Source organism: Mustela nivalis, assembly GCF_964662115.1.
Source record: "Mustela nivalis genome assembly, chromosome: 14".
Classification (NCBI taxonomy): domain Eukaryota; kingdom Metazoa; phylum Chordata; class Mammalia; order Carnivora; family Mustelidae; genus Mustela; species Mustela nivalis.
In genome coordinates this window covers 55,148,201-55,167,540 of record NC_139033.1, presented here as the reverse complement: position 1 = coordinate 55,167,540, position 19,340 = coordinate 55,148,201, and the positions used below count along the sequence as shown (strand labels likewise).

Genomic DNA, 19,340 nt, shown 5'->3' with positions numbered 1-19,340 from the left:
GGACCTTGGGACCATGACCTGAGCCGAAGGCAGAGGCTTTAACCCACTGAGCCACCCAGGCGCCCCTAAAGCCATGCTCTTGAAGCAGAATGACTTTCATTGAGATGGACCAAAGTGTGCCATCACAAAGACCAACCACTGCAAGCCATTTTCTCAATTAATAAAAATACGTATTTTTTTCAGTTTTTAAGGTTTTTTGCATAATGCTGCTTAATCCTTTGACACTTACGTCTATTAGCCTATACTAGAATTAATTAAAATACATTTAGTACAGTTGTTTTAAAATTAAGTGTGCATATCACCATGGTCTTTATAAAGTATCAAGAAGTTATAACCTTTATAAAGTATGAAGAAGTGATATCTGAACAAGTTTGAGAAAAGCCTATTTAAAGAATTACAATAAATACATGTAGAGTAAGACTGCACGGTTTGCCATTAAAAACACAATTTGCCATTTAAAAGATGTGAAGTTTCTTTAAGCTAATGTATAACCTGACGTGTAACTCCAAAAATACCAAAGTGGTTTTTTACCCTATAAATAACAAGCTGACTCTAGACTTTACTTGGAAAAACAAAACAAGAATACACAAGACAACTGGGGGTCAGGGGGAAACCAACTTGCAGGGGGCTGGGCAGAAAGGACTGGGGTGGGGAGATGTCCTACCAGGTATGAAAACATACCAGAGTGTGATAGAGGTACATGAATAGAGACACAAATGAAACAGAAGGACAATAAAATTATACCAAATACAGATAAAAATTTTATAATAAAAGAAACATTTAAAATATGTGGGAATAAAAATGAACTTTAAAAATGGTGTAATAGGGGCGCCTGGGTGGCTCAGTCAGTTAAGCGTTTGCCTTCGGCTCAGGTCATGATCCTGGGGTCCCAGGATGGAGCCCCGCATTAGGCTCCCTGCTTGGTGGGAAGCCTGCTTCTCCCTCTCCCATTCCCTCTGCTTGTGTTCCCTCTCTTGCTGTGTCTCTCTCTGTCAAATGAATAAATAAAATCTTTAAAAAAAAAAAAAAGGTGTAATACTCTCTCCTGTGTCAAATAAATAAGTAAAATCTTTAAAAAAAAAAAAAGGGGGGGGGATTTTAGGGTCACCTGGGTGGCTTAGTGGGTTAAAGCCTCTGCCTTCGGCTCAAGTCATGATCCCAGGGTGCTGGGATCGAGCCCCGCATTGGGCTCTCTGCTCGAAGGAGAGCCTGCTTCCTCCTCTCTCTCTGCCTGTTTCTCTGCCTACTTGTGATCTCTGTCAAATAAATGAATAAAGTCTTAAAAAAAAAATGGTGTAATACACTAATGCCTATTACTTCTATAATGCCTATCACTTCAATCATGGTCTCTTAAGTCAGTGGAAATCACTACAGAAGAAACTAGAATATTTAGTAACATAAATTAATATTTATAAATTTTAATATTAAAAAACAGATCCATAGTAAATGTTCACCAGTAAAAGTAATGGTTATATAAATTTTGGTGCACCCATAAAACAGAATACATGCAGTAATCTTTTTAAAAGATTCTATTTATTTATTTATTTGAGAGATGGGGGGGAACCCTCAAACAGACCCCTACTGTGTGTGTGGAACTGATGCCGGGTTCAATGCCAGGACCCTGAGATTATGAGCTGAGATGAAACTGAGAGTTGGACACAACCAACAGAGCCACCCAGACAACCCTGTTGCTCTAATTTTTTTAAAGGAGGCAATACCATATACACAAATATGCAACAATCTGAAATATATATTAGAAGAATGCAAAGCAAGAGAAGTCTATATGTTAATCTATATAATACTCTACCATCTGTCCAAGCAAGATAATGAAATTATAACATATAAATTGCTATATATACATAGAAAATTCTGGAAGAATATACAAATTGTTAACAAACTGATTCTAGGTGGGGAAAATGCGTAGGTAAGGAAGGGAAGAATAATGGAAAGGAGTCTTACTCCTCTCTTTATAAACTTTCTTCCCTTTCGAGTTTTATTTTTTGGGGCATGTTATTAGTAAGATACTGCTATATATTTTTTAATACACCTGGGAAGTCCAGGCAATTAACATAAGCATAGTGAAGTTTTTACTTAATTTCTCAGTTATCAGAGTATGGACTATTAGAGAAGGGACTAAGGAAAAGCTGTAAAAAGAAGAATAAGAATAATAGGTGCCTGGTAGCAGTCAAGAGTTATGCTACAGAACCAAAAATGTCCAAAAAACCTAGGTCACAGCAAGGCGACCATAATATTAATCATTATAATCCTCTTAATGCATTTTACAAACAAAAAGATTTAAAATATCTTAGGCGCACCTGGGTGGCTCAGTGGGTTAAGTCTCTGCCTTCAGCTCAGGTCATGATCTCAGGGTCCTGGGATCAGGCCCCACATTGTGATATCTGCTCAGTGGGGAGCCTACCCCCCCTCTGCCTGTCTCTCTGCCTACTTGTGATGTCTCTCTCTCTCCATCAAATAAATAAATAAAATCTTTAAAAAAATAAAGTATCTTAAATCACTTCAAGTTCTTTGTAGACATAGAACATTAAAAATTTATCTAGAGGCGCCTGGGTGGCTCAGTGGAGCCTTCGGCTCAGGTCACGGTCCCAGGGTCCTGGGATTGAGACCCCGCATCAGGCTCTCTGCTCAGCAGGGAGCCTGCTTCCTCCTATCTTTCTGCCTGCTTCTCTGCCTACTTGTGAACTCTGTCAAATAAATAAATAAAATCTTTTAAAAAAATGTTTTTATCTAAAATGTTTACTTCATTATCCTGCCTAGTTCCAAAAAGGAACCATGAACTGTTATATTTACAATGTCAAGTAACATTTGTTCTACATAAAACCACATTTAAACGACTAAAACAACAGTAAAAATTGTCCATATATTTTGTAAACTTCTGGTAAACTCTATTCATATTTTATATCTCAAATCAAAGAAGCTTTCCCCGATTGCCACCAGTCTAGTTTTCCAGTTATATTTCTTCTTTGTATCACTATTCAGGTACAATTAGTAGAGTCCATTTCCCTGACTGGTATGTAAGTTCCATGAAGACAGCTATGTGTGTCTTATCTGCTGAATCATCCTTGGTCTAGCAACAGAGCAGGAGCTCTCTCAATAAATATTTGAGGAATGGGGTGCCTGGGTGGCTCAGTGGGCTAAGCCTCTGCCTTCAGCTCGGGTCATGATCACAGGGTCCTGAGATCCGACTCTGCTCAGCAAGTGGCCTGCTTCCCCTTCTCTCTCTGCCTACTTATGATCTCTCTCTGTCAAATAAATAAAATCTTTTTAAAAAATTTTTATTTTTGGAGAAAGAGAGTGAGAGAGCAGGAATAAGAGGGAGAGAGAAGCTGAAACAGACTTAATGATGAGCACAGCACCTGATATGGGGTTCCTTTCCGTGACCACAAGATCATGACCTCAGCCAAAACCAAGAGTCAAACGCTCAACTGACTGAGGCCAATTCTATTGTGTTTGTGTGTAGAAAAGAGCCCAAATATCAGAGTTGCTTTGTAAACTCTGGTATGTTCATGGTCATTATTTCCATAGCAATGAGTAACATATAATTAGTGATATATGTTAATAGTTTTATAATTCAGCCCCAAACTTGAGTCAGAGATGAAAACAACTACATTCAAAAGACAGTAAGTAAGAGAGTGAAGAAACAATTGCTGAATGAAAGAAAACGTTCACAAGTCTTGTAACTGATAAGGGACTAGTATCCAGAATACATAAAGAACACTTGTTGTGCACCTGGGTGGCTCAATGGGTTAAAGCCTCTGCCTTCAGCTCAGGTCATGATCCCAGGGTCCTGGGATCGAGCCCTACATCAGGCTCTCTGCTCAGCAGGGAGCCTCCTTCCTCCTCCTCTCTCTCTCTCTCTTCCTGCCTCTCTACCTACTTGTAATCTGTCAAATAAATAAATAAAATCTTTAAAAAAAAAAAAAAGAACACTTGTAACTCAATTAATAAAAAGACAAATAACCCAATTTGAAAATGGGTAAGGATCAGGGCGCCTGGGTGGCTCAGTCGGTTAAGTGCCCAATTCTTGATCTCAGCTCAGGTATTGATCTCAAGATGGTAAGTTCAAGTTCTGCACTAGGCTCCAGCCTGGGTATGGAGCCTACATTAAAAAAAGGGGTGAGGGGAAGATCTCAACAAACATTTCTCCAAAGACAACAGACAAATGGCCAATAAGCACATGAAAATGTGCTCAAAATCCTTAGCCAACAGGGAAATGCAAATGAAAATCACAATCATTCACCAATTTACACTGAGCAAGGTGGCTATAATAAAAAAGACAGATAATACAAGTGTTGGCAGAGATGTAGAAAAACTAGATGCTCATGCACTGCTGACAGGACTGTATGATAGTCACTGTGGAAAACAGTCTGGCAGTTCTTCAAAAGGTTAAACACAAGGTTCCTATATGACCTAGCAATTCTACCCATAGGTGTATTTCCAAAAAATATGAAAAAACACCCACACAAAAACGTGTATGCAAATGTTCATAGCACTATTATTCATAAGAGCAAAACATGAAAACAACCCAAATGTCTATCAACTGATGAATAAAAAAATTCATATAATGAATTATTACTTGGCCATAAGAAGGAATGAAGTACTGGGGTGCCACGCAGTCGGTTATTTGTCAGACTCCGGGTCTTGGCTCAGGTTGTGATCTCAAGGTCATAAGATCAAGCCCCATATCAGGCTCCATGCTCAGCTTAGAGTCTGCTTAAGATTGTCTCTATCTCTCCCTCTGCCCCTCCCACCCACACTCTCTCTCTAAAATAAATAAATCTTAAAAAAAAAAAAAAATGAATGAAGTACTGATAGATGCTATAATACAACATGGATGAGCCTGGAAAACATGCTAACCAAAAGAAGTCAGTCACAAAAGATGTCATACTGTATGATTCCATTTAATAAAATGCTAAGAATAGGCAAATCTGCAGAGACAAAGTAAATTAATTGTTGCCCAGGGCTGGGGAAGGTGGAAGGGGTTAGGGATGATGCCTAAAAGCCAATTTCTTTTTGGGTGATGAAAACATTCTAAAATTGTAGTAGCAGACTCATAACTATATGATACACTAAAAGCCACTGAACTGTATACTTTAAATGAATGAATTATGTAATATGTTAATTATATCTCAATAAAGTTATTATATGTCACCTAGTGGCTCAATCAGTTAAGCATCTGCCTCCAGCTAAGGTCACGTTCCCAGGGTCCTGGGATTGAGGCCCACATAGGGCTCCCTGCTAAGCGGGAATCTGCTCCTCCCTCTACCACCGCCCCCCCCCCCCAGCTCCTGATCTCTCTCTCTCTCTAAAATAAATAAAATCTCTAAAAAAAAAATTTTTTTTTTAAAGCTCTTACAAAACAACAAGATCCTGAGGGAGACAAACCATGAGAGACTATGACTCTGAGAAACAAACAGGGTTTTGGAGGGGAGGAGGGTGGAAGGTTGGGTAAGCCTGGTGGTAGGTATTATGGAGGGTAGTATTGTATGGAGCACTGGATATGGTGCATAAACAATGAACTCTGGAACACTGAAAAGAAATTTTAAAAATAAATAAATAAAAATTAAAAACAAAACAAAAAACAACAAAATCCTCATGTTTCTGGTTACATTCTACTGCATTTCTCAGGGAAATTATAGCTATTTTAGTCTTCATAAAGGCCTTCGGGGATATCCCTCTAAAGAGAAATTCTTTTTCTTGTCCCCACTCCAGAAATTCTTTCTTTGAAGGATGCAAAAATAAGGAAGGTAGAAGAAGAAAGGAAATCTTCCGAACTGAATGATTACCATGTGTGACATTATCCTGTTACCCATTCCTTCTCATCTTTGAAACAGTAATTTTTCCTACTAGTGTCACATTTTTGTCTTCTTTAAACATTTCAAGAAACTAAAGAATGCCACACTTAACATAAAATGTTATGTGTCATTTTATTCATTTGCTTCTTTACTTCAAGTTTGATCAATTTGGTTTTTTAAAAAGATTTTATTTCTTTACTTATTTGACAGAGAGAGAGAGATCACAAACAGGCAGAGAGAGAGGGGAAGCAGGCTCCCTTGCCGAGGAGAGAGCCCAATGTGGGACTCGATCCCAGGACCCTGAGATCATGACCTGAGCTGAAAGCAGAGGCCCAAGCCACTGACCCTCAATTCATTTTATAAACACTTATTTTGTAGAGATAACATGAGGGTTCACGATATCACTGTAAGATGGCTAAAACAATGCCTGATGTTCAGTAAATTATTCATTCTCATTCTCATTACATTACAGGCAATGCAGGATCCTAAAGCTGAAGAAGAGAACTACAGAGGAGGTGGGGGGACACAAAGACTGCGCCCTACAAAAGTACAGTCATATCAAAGAAAGGAAACTTTTGGCAGATAATCCAAGACCAAACAAAACGGCAGTCAGTAGCAGCAGCAGCATGATCATCGCCACTACTACCACTATCACCGTCATCACCCAACACCACTCTCCTCCTAATGCATCTTTTTATAGGCCTTAAGTTTTTCCTAACTATGAAGCTTCTATGTATGGAAATATCCCCAAGCCCAGTAAATATCACCTTATCACTCTCCCATATGTATCAAATTTTTGAAAAAACAAATGAAATATACGATAACACAGATCCACTTCCACTTCCTCTCTCCCTTATGGTAACCATTATCTTGCAACATGATGTTAATCACCACTATGCATGTTTTAACTGTAACTACAGGTACAAAACACAGAATTTGTCTTTGCATGTTTTCAAACTTCAGCAAATAGCATACTGGTCTGCACCTTGCCTTCTTAGCTCAACATTTTGCTTGTTTGTTATTTTTTAATTCAATCATATTGTTTCATGACAACTGCTGGTCAGTATTACAGTCTATGAATATTACAATGTATTTGTCCATAGTCCCAACTAATGAGATATTTAAACTGTTTCTAATTTTGCTACTAAGAAGCTGCAATAAATGTAATTTCTTGAGCACAGGTACTAGTTTTCCTAGAAGAACTGCTAGGTCAAATACTATGTACCTTCAACTTCATTAGAGGTCACTAGGTTGATCTTTTTACACTCCAACCAGCATTGTAAGAGTGTTCCTGTTTCTCCTCATCCTCACTGATTCTTGGTATTGTCATACTTTTACAAACTGAAGATTATAAAGTGGTACCTCATCGGTTTATTTTTTCCTGATTATTAAGTATCATTTTTTGGCCTTTCAGGTTTCCCCTCATGTGAAATGCCTTTAACAGCATTACTATTTTTCTGCTGATTTGTAGTAGTTCTTAAGACAGTTTGGGTACCAATCCTTTATTGATTTTATGTGTTTCCAAAATCTGCAGCAAAGACAATTACTGCCTTTTCAAAGTTCACAGCTATTTTCCAGACGTTTATACCTAGGTTTCTCAAACCTTTCTGACCCCTCACAAATGAAGAATTCCTCCTTGAGTGCCAATACACATGCACTTATATATGAACTGAAAAACAAGGCTCTAAGTCCATTTCTCCTAAGAGATTAACCACAAGCAAATACACAAGGACAGTTCTTCTCCACTTCCTATAGCCAATGCCACATTTTAGCGCTCATATTAACACATGATAGGGCTTTCATATGGGTCAGTAATCAAGCATCTATTCTGAATAATAAGTTGTTAAAGCCCATAATTAATAACCATCATATCAATACATCGGGGGGTCTGAAACAGTAACAAGGAGTGCCGTTCTCTCTCTCCAATAAATTAAGAATTAAGGTGCAAACCCAGACCCAAACCCAAATAAAAATTTTTAAATTTTTAGTCACACTAACATACATAGTTCTTACAGATACAGTTGCTCTGCAGAAGTGAAATAATTCTGAATATTTTAGTGAGAGCACATACTACTCTTAAAAGTTAACTTCATTTACAGGAGCACTAATGTTTTGCAAAACAAGTACACTGCCCTGGAAGTATATAGTCACAGAGCACGAAAGGACTTTAAATCACTCAATGTAACTCCTTCATTTTGACGTGAGGCAACTGCAATCCAGGCAGTTAATAAATTCGCTGAAACCTAGTCCTCTAAAATTACCAAAAAATCTACCAAAAAATCCACTGCATCATGCATGGATGCAATTTCAGATTCCCCAATTCCAAAACTCTGATTCCGCTATTAATTTTACAAGACTGAGTTGACGTGTTATAGAAATGATGGAATTAACTCCCAACCCCACACCAATCTTTTTTCCTTTCCACTTCCACTTCCCTTTTCCAGCCCTATCTTCCATTTTATCTACAGAATGAAAGAAAATACCTGACTGCCCGAATTTCTGGCCCTCATCAGGGAAAGAGCCCTGAGCCCCTGACTGTTGCCTCCGAGTTAAATCAGAAGGGCTTTTGGTTCTGTTTTGCATCCTTCGTTCCCTACGCAGTAATACCTACAGTAAGGCGCAGATTCTGCGGGAAGCGCGGCGCACGCCGCTCCTCCCAGCCCGCGGACCACCGACGCCGGGGAGCCGGGGGCGCCAGGTAGGGCGGTGCCGGGCAGCAGGGAGCTGGGGTCGCTGGGGGAATGGGGCTGGCAGGGAAGGGGGCCCGGCGGCACCAGGGAACAGGCCGGCGACGGGGCGACTCACCTTTACGCAGCTCCCGCTCCCACACGGTGACGATGGGCCGCGAGTGCTTGCGGTGGTGGATGAGCCACAGGGACAAGGTCTGCACGCTCTGCTGCGAGTTGCTCAACTCCGACAGCTTCTTCTCCAGCGCCGCCTCAGAGAAGGCTGACATCCCTCCGACACCGCGTTCACGCCGTCCCACGCGGTGGGGCTGAGGGGAGGAGAGTTTAGCCGCCCGCGCCGCGGCCTCGCCCCCTCACCCCACCCTTCCCCACGCCTTCACCACCGCGGCCGCCACATCCAAGACCGGCCGCAAACCAGCAAGATGGCGTCTGGCCGGCAGTGACGTCAGGGCCCATCCACGCCCCGCCCTCGGAAGAGGCGAGGCCAAGCGGCTGGTCCTCGGAGCGAAAGGGCGGGGCCAAAACTGGTGCTTGGGTGGCACGTGGGGGCGTGCAGCCTGGGTTATGGCCAGGGAAGGGGTGGAGCTAGCCCAACCGGGACTTCTATGGTAAAATTATCTGCTGAAAACGAATTAAAAATCTCTGCATAGGCGTGTAAATTGGTACAGCCAATTTGGAAGACTATTTGGCATGATATATTACATTTTCATAATTCAACCTTCCCTGTGACCCCGCAATTTGGCTAACTGCCTTCAGGGATAGGAAAACAGCAGCAGGTTTGCACAATGAGCTGTATGCTAGCTGTTCAGTCTGGCTCACTAACTCTAAAGACGTTCACAGAACGTAAATGGCTAGATTAATGGTGAAACTGCATAGTATAAAATACATATAGCAGTTTAAAAGATTAATAAATCCAATGGTGGGTTGGAGGGTTTTTGTTTTGTTTTGTTTTGTTTTAGCGTGTAAAATATAGTATAACATTGGTTTTATCAAAGTGTATATTGTGGGGCACCTGGGTGGCTCAATCGGTTGACCCTCAGTCTCTTAATTTCGGCTTAGATCGTGATCTCAGCTTTGTGGGATGGAGTACCCCCCTCTACACTGGGCTCCCTGGTCGCTGCGAGTTGCTCAACTCCGACAGCTTCTCTCTCTCCCTTTTCCTCTGCCTCTCCTCCTCCCCCTGCTCATGCCCTCTCTCTAAATAAATAAAGCTTTAAAAAAATAAAAGCATATATTGTATATGAATTCATAAGTATGTAAATGCATGGCAAAAAGTCTGGAAGAATACACACTACATTAACAGTAGTGTCAAAGTCAGGATCAGAATTGGAGCCCTTGAGCTGTGGTTATATTGTTTTCATTTTTTACAAGAATGGGTTCATGTATTTCTTACATAATTAAAAATTACTTTCAGAAATCTCATAATTAATCGAGCATTTCGGGGTGCCTGGGTGGCTCATTTGGTTAAGCGTTTGCCTTTGGCTCATGCTTGGTCCCAGAATCCTGGGATCAAGCCCTTCCTTGGGCTCCCTACTTGCTGGGGAGGCTACTTCTCCCTCTGCCCCTCCCCCTACTCGTTCTTTCTTTCTCTCTCTCCCAAATAAATAAATAATATATTTTTTAAACCCAGCATTTTGATATGTGACAAATGGCTCATGATGTATGATAAATCCATACATTTTGACATAGTACTATGAGTTCACAAAGGGAACACAAAGATACTGTCACATTCCAAATATAAATATAAACTTCAAGAAAGATAAATAAAAACCCACAGGAACTTTTTTTTAAAATATTTTATTTATTTATTGGACAGAGAGAGATCACAAGTAGGCAAAGAAACAGACAGAGGGCAGGGCTGGGGAGGGGGGAAGCAGGCTCCCTGCTGAGCAAAGAGACCCATCTGGGGCTCCAGTCCAGTACCTGAGATCATGACCTGAGCTGAAGGCAAAGGCTTAACCCACTGAGCCACCTAGGGCCCCAGGAATTATTATCTCTTGAGAAGGACTGTTTAAGAACTTTGCACCAACTAGGCATCAAATATGTTTTTTTGTTCAATTATAGTTATAGATCATCATTCCCATTTTTAATGTTACTACAAGGTTCAAAAAAAAATATCTCACAATGTGAGATAACTCTCCTCTCTCTTCCTCTTACTCCAATATCTATTCATGTCTCTTCATGCTTCTTTCCCAGTTGTGCAAACTTTTGGTTTTCCAATCTGTTTAGTCCAGTTTTTGCCTGAACTTAGGCAGTTTCACTTACCTGTCTTCTGAGACCTCAGTGTATCTTCAACACTATTCCCTCCCATGAACCCTGCAGCCACCAAAATTGTTACATATCATCTCTCAAATTATGTTTTCACGTAAGATTCTAATTCTTCACACTCCATTCTTTGTCTCAATTCTACCTGAAATTTAAAGGCCACCGTAAATTCCACCTTCTTTTCTTTCTCAACAAGTCCAATGTATGTAAAAAGTTCCTTTCTGTATTATTTACTGATTTGAATACCTTATTTAGAACTTACACTACTAATCTGTATTATTTATAATTATATAGTTTATATATTCTCTGCCCCGCTAGATTTTTTTCTCAGTGACTCAGCCAAAGCACCAGCTCTTCTGTTTGTTTTAGTCCTCAGTCTGATTTGGCCGCCCCTGCTATGGACTTATACAGTATTCTGTATATGTCTGTGTAATACAGCTTTCCATACAGAGCTGTTAGATCTGTATTTATTGGCATTGTTTTATTGCTGTGTTTTCAAAATATTGGTTGTAACTGCATTTGCCCTTAGATAATTTTTTAAAGTATTTTATTTGTTTATTTGAGAGAGAGAGAGACAGAGCATGAATGGGGGGAGGGGTAGAGGAAGAGGGAGAAGCAGACTCCCTGCTGAGCAGGGAGCCCAACACAGGACTCAGTTCTAGGACCCTGAGATCATGTCCTGAGCTGAAGGCAAATGCTTAATCTACTGAGCTACCCTGGCACCCTTGCCCTTAGATAATTATAACTTATTTTCATAATATCCTCTGGCTATACTTCTTGATTTTGTCTTTCCAAATATAGGCCTCAAATTCAGAATAATGTATTTTTTCTGTAAACTATCTTTGGCTTTACTGGAATAGCCACTAAGTAACAAAGAAATGTGCTCCTTCAACTTAAAAAAAGAAGTTTATTGCAAGAAGAGACTATAGGCCAATATTGCTTATGAATATAGATGCAAAAATCCTGAGCAAAATATTAGTAAACTCAATCCAGCATCCTATTAAGAGTACTATTCATCATGGCCAAGTGGGATTTATCTTAAGAATGTAAGGGTGGTTCAACTACAAAATTCAATCAACATTATACACCATATTAATGGAACGAAGGAAAAAACAAATGATCATTTCAATTGATAAAAAAAATCCAGCATCCTTTCATGAAAAAAACAAACAAAACAATGAAACACCTCATCAAAGTAGGAATAAAAGGAAACTTTCTGAACATAATAAGTGTATGAAGGGGGATGCCTGGGTGGTTCAGTTGGTTGGACGACTGCCTTCGGCTCAGGTCATGATCCTGAAGTCCCAGGATTGAGTCCCGCATCAGGCTCCCAGCTCCACGGGGAGTCTGCTTCTCCCTCTGACCTTCTCCTCGCTCATCTTCTCTCTCACTGTCTTTCTCTCTCAAATAAAGAAATAAAGTCCTTAAAAAAAATATAAGTGTATGAAGGGTGCCTGGTGGCTCAGTTGGTTAAGAGTCTGCTAAATTGGTTAAGAAAGCCTGCTTCTCCCTCTCTCTCTGCCTGCCACTCCCCCTGCTTGTGCTCTCTCTCTCTCTCTTTCTGTAAAATAAATAAAATCTTAAAAAAAAAAAGAGAGAAAGTGTACAGGAAAACCCATAGCTAACATTATATTCAGTGATTTAAGACTGAAAGCTTTCTTCCTAAGATCAGAAACAAGACAAATACATGCATTTTTGTCACTTCTATTCAACATTATGCTGGAAGTTCTAGACATAGCAATTAGATAATGAAAAGAAATACAAGGTATCCAAATTGGAAAGGAGGGGGTAAAATGATCTCTATTTGCAGAAGACATGATCTTATACATTAAAAACGCCTAAAAAAAAATCCTAAGGAATCCACAAAAGCACTAGAGCTAATAAATTAACTCAGCAAAATAAGAAGATACCAGATGAATACGCAAAGACCAGTTGTAGTTCTACATCCCAGCAATGAACAATTTGAAAATGAAATTAGTAAAATTAGTACAATAACATAAAAAATAATAAAATAATTTGGAATAAATGTAACCTAGGAGATTTTTCAGGTGTACACTGAAAACTATAAAATGTTATTGAAAGAAATTGAAGAAGACCTAGATAAGTGAACAGACATAACTTGCTCATGGATTGAAAGACTTGCATTGTTAATATGGCAATTATTACCCAATGCAATCTTCAAATTCAATGCAATCCACTCAATGTGGGACTTGAAGTCATGAACCCCAGATCAAGAGTTGAGTACTCTACCAACTGAGCCAGCCAGGTGGCCCTGTTTTTAATTTTTTTAATTTTTATTTTTTCTTCAAATATTGTTCTTTTTATCTTTTATTTTTTTTTTTTTGAGGATGTGTGTGTGCATGTGTGAGTGTGAGAGCACGCACCTGCATGAACATGGGGAGGGTCAGAGGGAGAGAGAGAGAATTTTAAGCAAGCTCCATGGCCAGCACAGAGCCTGGTGTGTGGCTGGATCTCATGACCCTGAGATCATGACCTGAGCCAAAATCAAGAGTTGGACACTTAACTGACTGAGCCACCCAGGCACCCCGGTTCTTTTTAATCTCAGTTAGTCATTCGTATTGAGTCTACTATCTAGTGGGATTTTTTATGATTTAGTTGAAACATATAATAAAACCAGCTACTGTGTTTGTATCCACTTTCCTCTGAGGCCCACCCAGTTCCCACTAGTATCTTTCCTTGTAAAAATACAGTTCATTTCCTGGTTAATTAGCTTCAATTACTAACATTATTTATTTATTTATTTATTTAAGTAATCTCTACTCCCCAGTGTGGGGCTTGAACTCACGACTCCAAGTTCATGAAAAACATCCTTTACCAGCTGAGCCAGCCAAGTACCCCACAAAAAATTCTTTATACAGCTTACACCACAACAGCAAAGTATTCAAAAGCCAACGTCCCTATCATGTCATACTTGGAAGGGACAATCCTGTCTCAAAAAGTGTGTGTATGGGGGGCATCTTACATGGTAAGTTCAGGAAATAGCAGCAAAGGTAATGATAAGCCACTCAAGTCTTAGAACCCCTCTCAAAAGTTCATAAACTTTGATCAGCAATGATCAAAATAGAGCAGCTCCAGATGTATGAGACTATTGCGGTGGAATATGTACTATCTTTAAAAAAATGTACAGCTGACCCTTTAGCAACATGGGTTTGAACTGCGTGGGTCCACTTATGTTTGGATTTTTTAAAGTACAGGACTGTATTTTTACTTCCTTATGATTTTCTTTTTTTTTTTAAAGATTTTATTTATTCATTTGACAGAGAGAGAGAAAGAGAGCACAAGCAGGGGGAGCTGTAGGCAGAGAGAGAGGGAGAAGAAAGCTCCCCACTGAACAGAGAGCCCAACATGGGGCTTGATCCCAAGACCTTGGGATCACGACCAGAGTCCAAGGCAGATACTTAACCGACTGTGCCACCCAGGTGACCCTTCCTTATGATTTTCCTAACAACATTTTCTTTTCTCTAGCTTACTTTGTTGTAAGAATACAGTATATAATACATACAACATATAAAATATGTGTAAATCAATTGTTTATGTTGTTGGTTAAGCTCAGTCAATAGTAAGTTCTCACTAGTTAAGTTTTGGGGGGAGTCAAAAGTTATACGTGGATGTTTGACTCTGCAGGGAGTTTGGTACCCTTAAACCCAGTCTTGTTCAGGCTTCCCTATACTTACATCCCTCCAGACTGCTCTGAAATCTTTTTTTTTTCCCCTTAAAGATTTTATTTATTTATTTGACAGAGAGAGACACAGTGAGAGAGAGGGAACACAAGCAAGGGAAGCAGGAAAGGGAGAAGCAGGCTTCCTGCTGAGCAGGGAGCCCGATATGAGACTCGATCCCAGGACCCTGGAATCATGACCTGAGCCGAAGGCAGACACCCCACAACTGAGCCACCCAGGTGCCCTTAGTATTACTAAAATATTCCAGGAAACAAATAAATTAGGAGATCAGGTACATGCAATTTTCCCATACATGTAAATTTTGCCATACAGCCATTGTCTCATCAGATAATACTACAGCTCTGCTTCCAACAAAAGGAATGTCAAGTACTGACTTGAGTTCAGTAAGAGATGATATTCTTCAAACAACCTTCCGATCAACGGAATCTTGACATTGGATCTGAACTTCAGAGAGTAATATATCCGGCAGGCTGACTTCATCTGCCCACTGCTAAAATGGGGAAGTGAGAAAGGAAAAAGATAACCCCGCAAGTGGATTGCTAGGCATTGGTGTTCCTAACCGAACATGGATATACACAATAATCAGACAAGGCCATTCTGTGACTTTAGTGGAACAAAACAGAGCAAAAGCTACTTTGAAACCACAGAAATTTCTAAAAGCTACCTCTTATAACAAACATAAATGGTTACAGATCCTTTATCAATAAAACCCCACCTCAATCCTTTGGCGTTGTAGATAAAATCACAGATCTACCCACTCACCAAATTGCCTCTGTTTCCTGACAGCTTCCAACTCACAACAGACCCTTGCTTTCCCTAAAACCTCCATAATATCAGCCAACACAAGCTCAAACCTTCTAATAAGCCCTTCCCAATTCTTTCCTAAGGGCACGCCCACAGTTTCTCTGATGAAGGTCCCTTCCTGCTGCAGCAAATTAAATAAACCTAACTTTAGGGGTTTCTGGCTGGCTTAGTCTGGATAGCATACCGCTCTTGATCTCGGGGTCATGAGTGTGAGCCCCATGTTGGGTGTAGAGATTACTTTAAAAAAAAGAAAAGAAAAGAAAAAGAAAAAGGAAGAAAGAAAGAAAGAAAAAGAAAAAGAAAAAGAAAAAGTTACCAAAAAATCCCTAACTTTAACTTTAGGTAGTTCTTGTGGTCTTTCAGTTGGTGAGTTTAATATATGATATACATCAAACTGTTAATCAGTCCTTAGCTCTATGGGTAAGAAAACAGTTTCTTCTTTACAATGTATATATTCCAGTATGGGTTGAGTTTTTGACCACAAGCTTGGATTGAGGAAAAGAGTAAATATATTTGAGTGGGGCCAGAGAAAAACTTCCAGTGGCTCTCCTTGCTTATAAGAATAAGATTGTATCCTTAGTATGGTGTACAAGGTTCAGATTAATTGAGCTCCACTATTCTCAGAAGACCCATTGCTCATAGCTTCCGTATGTTCTTGAGCCTCTAGGAGTGCCAAACTTATTTCTCAAATCCTATGCAATTCCATTTTCCACTGTCTTCCATCCATTTTCCACTGTCTTCCATCCATTTAAAATGCAAACAATATCCTTCCTGCAATTGCCTGCCCTCTCCCCGATAAAGAAGTTCCTTTTAAAAATTAAACCAACAAGGGTGCCTGGGTGACTCAGTGGGTTAAGCCTCTGCCTTCGGCTCAGGTCATAATCTCAGGGTCCTGGGGTCGAGCCCCGCATTGGGCTCTCTGCTCAGCAGGGAGCCTGCTTCCCCCTCTCTCTCTGCCTGCCTCTCTGCCTACTTGTGATCTCTGCTGTCAAATAAATAAATAAAATCTTTTTAAAAAATTAAAAAATAAAATAAAAATTAAACCAACAGGTGAATGTGCAAACAAAAGGCAGTATATACATACAATGGGATATTTTTCAACAATAAAAAGAAATTAAATCCTGATACATGTTACAACACAGGTGAACTTTGGAAACAACATGCTAAGTGAAATAAGCCAGACACAAAAGGACAAATACTGTTTGATTCCATTTATACTAGGTACCTAGAGTAGGCAAATCCATAGAGACAAAAAGTAGAATTGAAGTTGCCAGCAGCTGGGGTGCCTGGGTGGCTCAGTTGGTTGGGTGCCTGCCTTCCACTCAGGTCATGATCCAGGGTCCTCAGATCAAGCCCCACATCAGGCTTTCTGCTCAACAGGGAGCCTGCTTCTCTCTCTCCCTCTGCCTACCACTCCACCTGCTTGTGCTTGCTCTCTCTCTCTCTCTCTCTCTCTCACACACACACACACAAATAAATAAAACTTTAAAACAAACAAACAAAAAAAGAAGTTACCAAAGGCTGCAGAGGAAAGAATGGGGAGATATTGTCTAGTGTGTACAGAATTTCTGTTTGGGATGGTTAAAAATTCAGGAAATGGTGATAGTGGCATCACATTACACCACTGTAAATGTACATGACACCACTGAATTATACCCTAAAAATGGTTAACATGATAGTACCTGAGTGGCTTAGTTAGTTAAGCATCCAACTCTTGATTTTGGCTCAGGTCATGATCCCAGGGTCATGGGATTGAGCCTCCCTACCCCAGAGCTCTGTGCTCAGTGCAGAGCCTGCTTGAGATTCTCTCTCTCCCTCTGCCCCTCCCCCTCCTTTACATGCACTCTCTCTCCAAGTACATAAATAAAATATTTTTAAATGGTATATTTTATATAATGTATATTTTGCCATAAGAAAAGAAAAAAACGATTTGAATTTTTATTATACAAAATTTCAGGAATATACAAAAATTAAAAGAAAAGGGGCACCTGGGTGGCTCAGTAGTTTTTTTTTTTTTTTTTTAAGATTTTATTTATTTACCTGACAGAGAGAGATCACAAGTAGGCAGAGAGAGAGAGGAGGAAGCAGGCTCCCCACCGAGCAGAGAGCCCGATGCGGGACTCGATCCCAGGACCCTGAGATCACGACCCGAGCCGAAGGCAACGGCCAAACCCACTGAGCCACCCAGGTGCCCTGGTGCCCTGGGTGGCTCAGTAGTTAAGCATGGGCTCAGGTCATGATCCCAGAGTCCTGGGATGAAGCCCCACATCAGGCTCCCTGCTTAGCAGGGAGCCTGCTTCTCCTCCTCCTACTCTCCCTGCTTGTGTTCCCTCTCTCGCTGTCTCTTTCTGTCAAATAAATAAAAATCTTTAAAAAAAAGTTAAGAGAAAAATATAATGAACCTCCATGTACCCATCGAGAGTTTCATCAATTATCAACTCCTGGCCAAACTTCTACCCTTTCTTATACCCTTCCCCTACCACACACACACTGGATTATTTTGCAGCAAATTCCAGGCATTAGATCATTTCATCAACAAATATTTTAGGCTGTTCTTCTAAAATAACTTATTTCTTTACCAAGAAATTCCTAGTCTTCCCTCAAAACCCAGCTCAGATATCATCTCCTCTGTAAAGCCTTTCTCCATGTCTCCTGGAGCTAGCAAGACCCATTCCCCCTCTGTGTATCTATGACTCCCTGCCCCTCCCTCTACAACAGGGTTTCTCAACACTGGCACTATTGGTATTTTGAGACAGATAATCCTTTGATGAGGGGCTGTCTTGTACATTATAGGATGCTTTGCAGTTTCCATGGCCTCTACTTCTAGATACAAGTAGCACCCCCATCCCCTTTGTGACAACCAAAAATGTTTCCACACTTTGCTGAAAGTCCTGTGGGGGCAACATTGTCCCCAGTGAGAACAACTTCTTCAGAACTGCCCTTAAGAACAATATTGCCGGGGCGCCTGGGTGGCTCAGTGGGTTAAGCCTCTGCCTTCGGCTCAGGTCATGATCTCAGGGTCCTGGGATCGAGCCCTGCATCGGGCTCTCTGCTCAGCAGGGAGCCTGCTTCCCTCTCTCTCTCTCTCTCTCTCTCTCTGCCTGCCTCTCTGCCTACTTGTGATCACTCTCTGTCAAATAAATAAATAAAATCTTAAAAAAAAAAAAAAGAACGATATTGCCTATGTTTGCTATCTCTTCACTTCTAGACTGTGAAATCCTAAAGAACATAGAAAGATTCTCCTTCTCTTAGGGTAGCCAGTGTCTGATTCCTTTTTTTTTTTTTTTTTTTTTTTAAGATTCCTTTATTTGAGAGAGAGAGAAAGTGGAGGGGGAGGTATCAGGAGAGGGAGAGAGAGAATCCCAAGCAGACTGTATAATGAGCATGGAGCCCAACATCAGGGCTCCATATCACCACCCTGAGACCATGACCCAAGACGAAACCAAGAGTCTGATGCTTAACCGACTATGTCACCCAGGTGCCCTGCCGGTGTCGTATTCTTCCTGGGAACCTCATAGGAAGAAAGCTGGGAGGCCATGTGAGCTTTGACAGATCTTCACAGAACTTCACAAAAATCTGAGGCCATTAGGTCCAGCCTTCCATTCAGTGCTTTAGTTGCATCTGCAATATCTCAGTCCATTATTCTTCCAGCCTCTGTCAAGAAGTCAGGTTATTGGGATTTATCTTCCGGCCGAGGTGCTCATTTTGTTAAAATTCTTATGATGAGTGGAAGCTTGCTCACTCTGTTTCTTTAGGCATTGTGCTAACTCTGCCCTCTGAAATCATAAAATGAGCCTAATTTCAGTCAGTTTCATATGACAACCCTTCGGGTATGTGAAGACCACCATTATATTCATTTATTAAATCATTCAAAAATACACATACTTGAACAAGAGAAAAGCCTCACTTCCTTGAAATCTCTTCCCAAATCACCTGAATGCTTTAAAGTTCTTCTTAACATTCCCTAACTGAGCCGCTCCATGGCTCCCCTAGTGTACATCCTCCCTCATTGCAATAGCCAAAAACCTAACTTGCCCAGCTAATGGTGTGTTCCTCATGGTCTTCCACTG

At 40.4% G+C, this 19,340-nt stretch overlaps 1 protein-coding gene across 5 annotated transcripts in view; it reads right to left on the bottom strand.

The window, feature by feature from the left end:
• Positions 1–8,958, bottom strand: part of RPRD1A (regulation of nuclear pre-mRNA domain containing 1A) — a 77,312-nt gene extending 68,354 nt beyond the window's left edge. For all 5 annotated transcript variants that reach the window (XR_014302898.1, XR_014302899.1, XM_082699521.1 and 2 more), the window contains exon 1: positions 8,619–8,958. Coding sequence is in view for 3 of the 5 variants with exons in the window: in XM_082699521.1 (XP_082555647.1) it covers positions 8,619–8,769 (151 nt within the window). In the remaining 2 variants the exon portion in view is untranslated. The remainder of the gene's footprint in view (positions 1–8,618) is intronic.
• Positions 8,959–19,340: the final 10,382 nt, after the last annotated feature.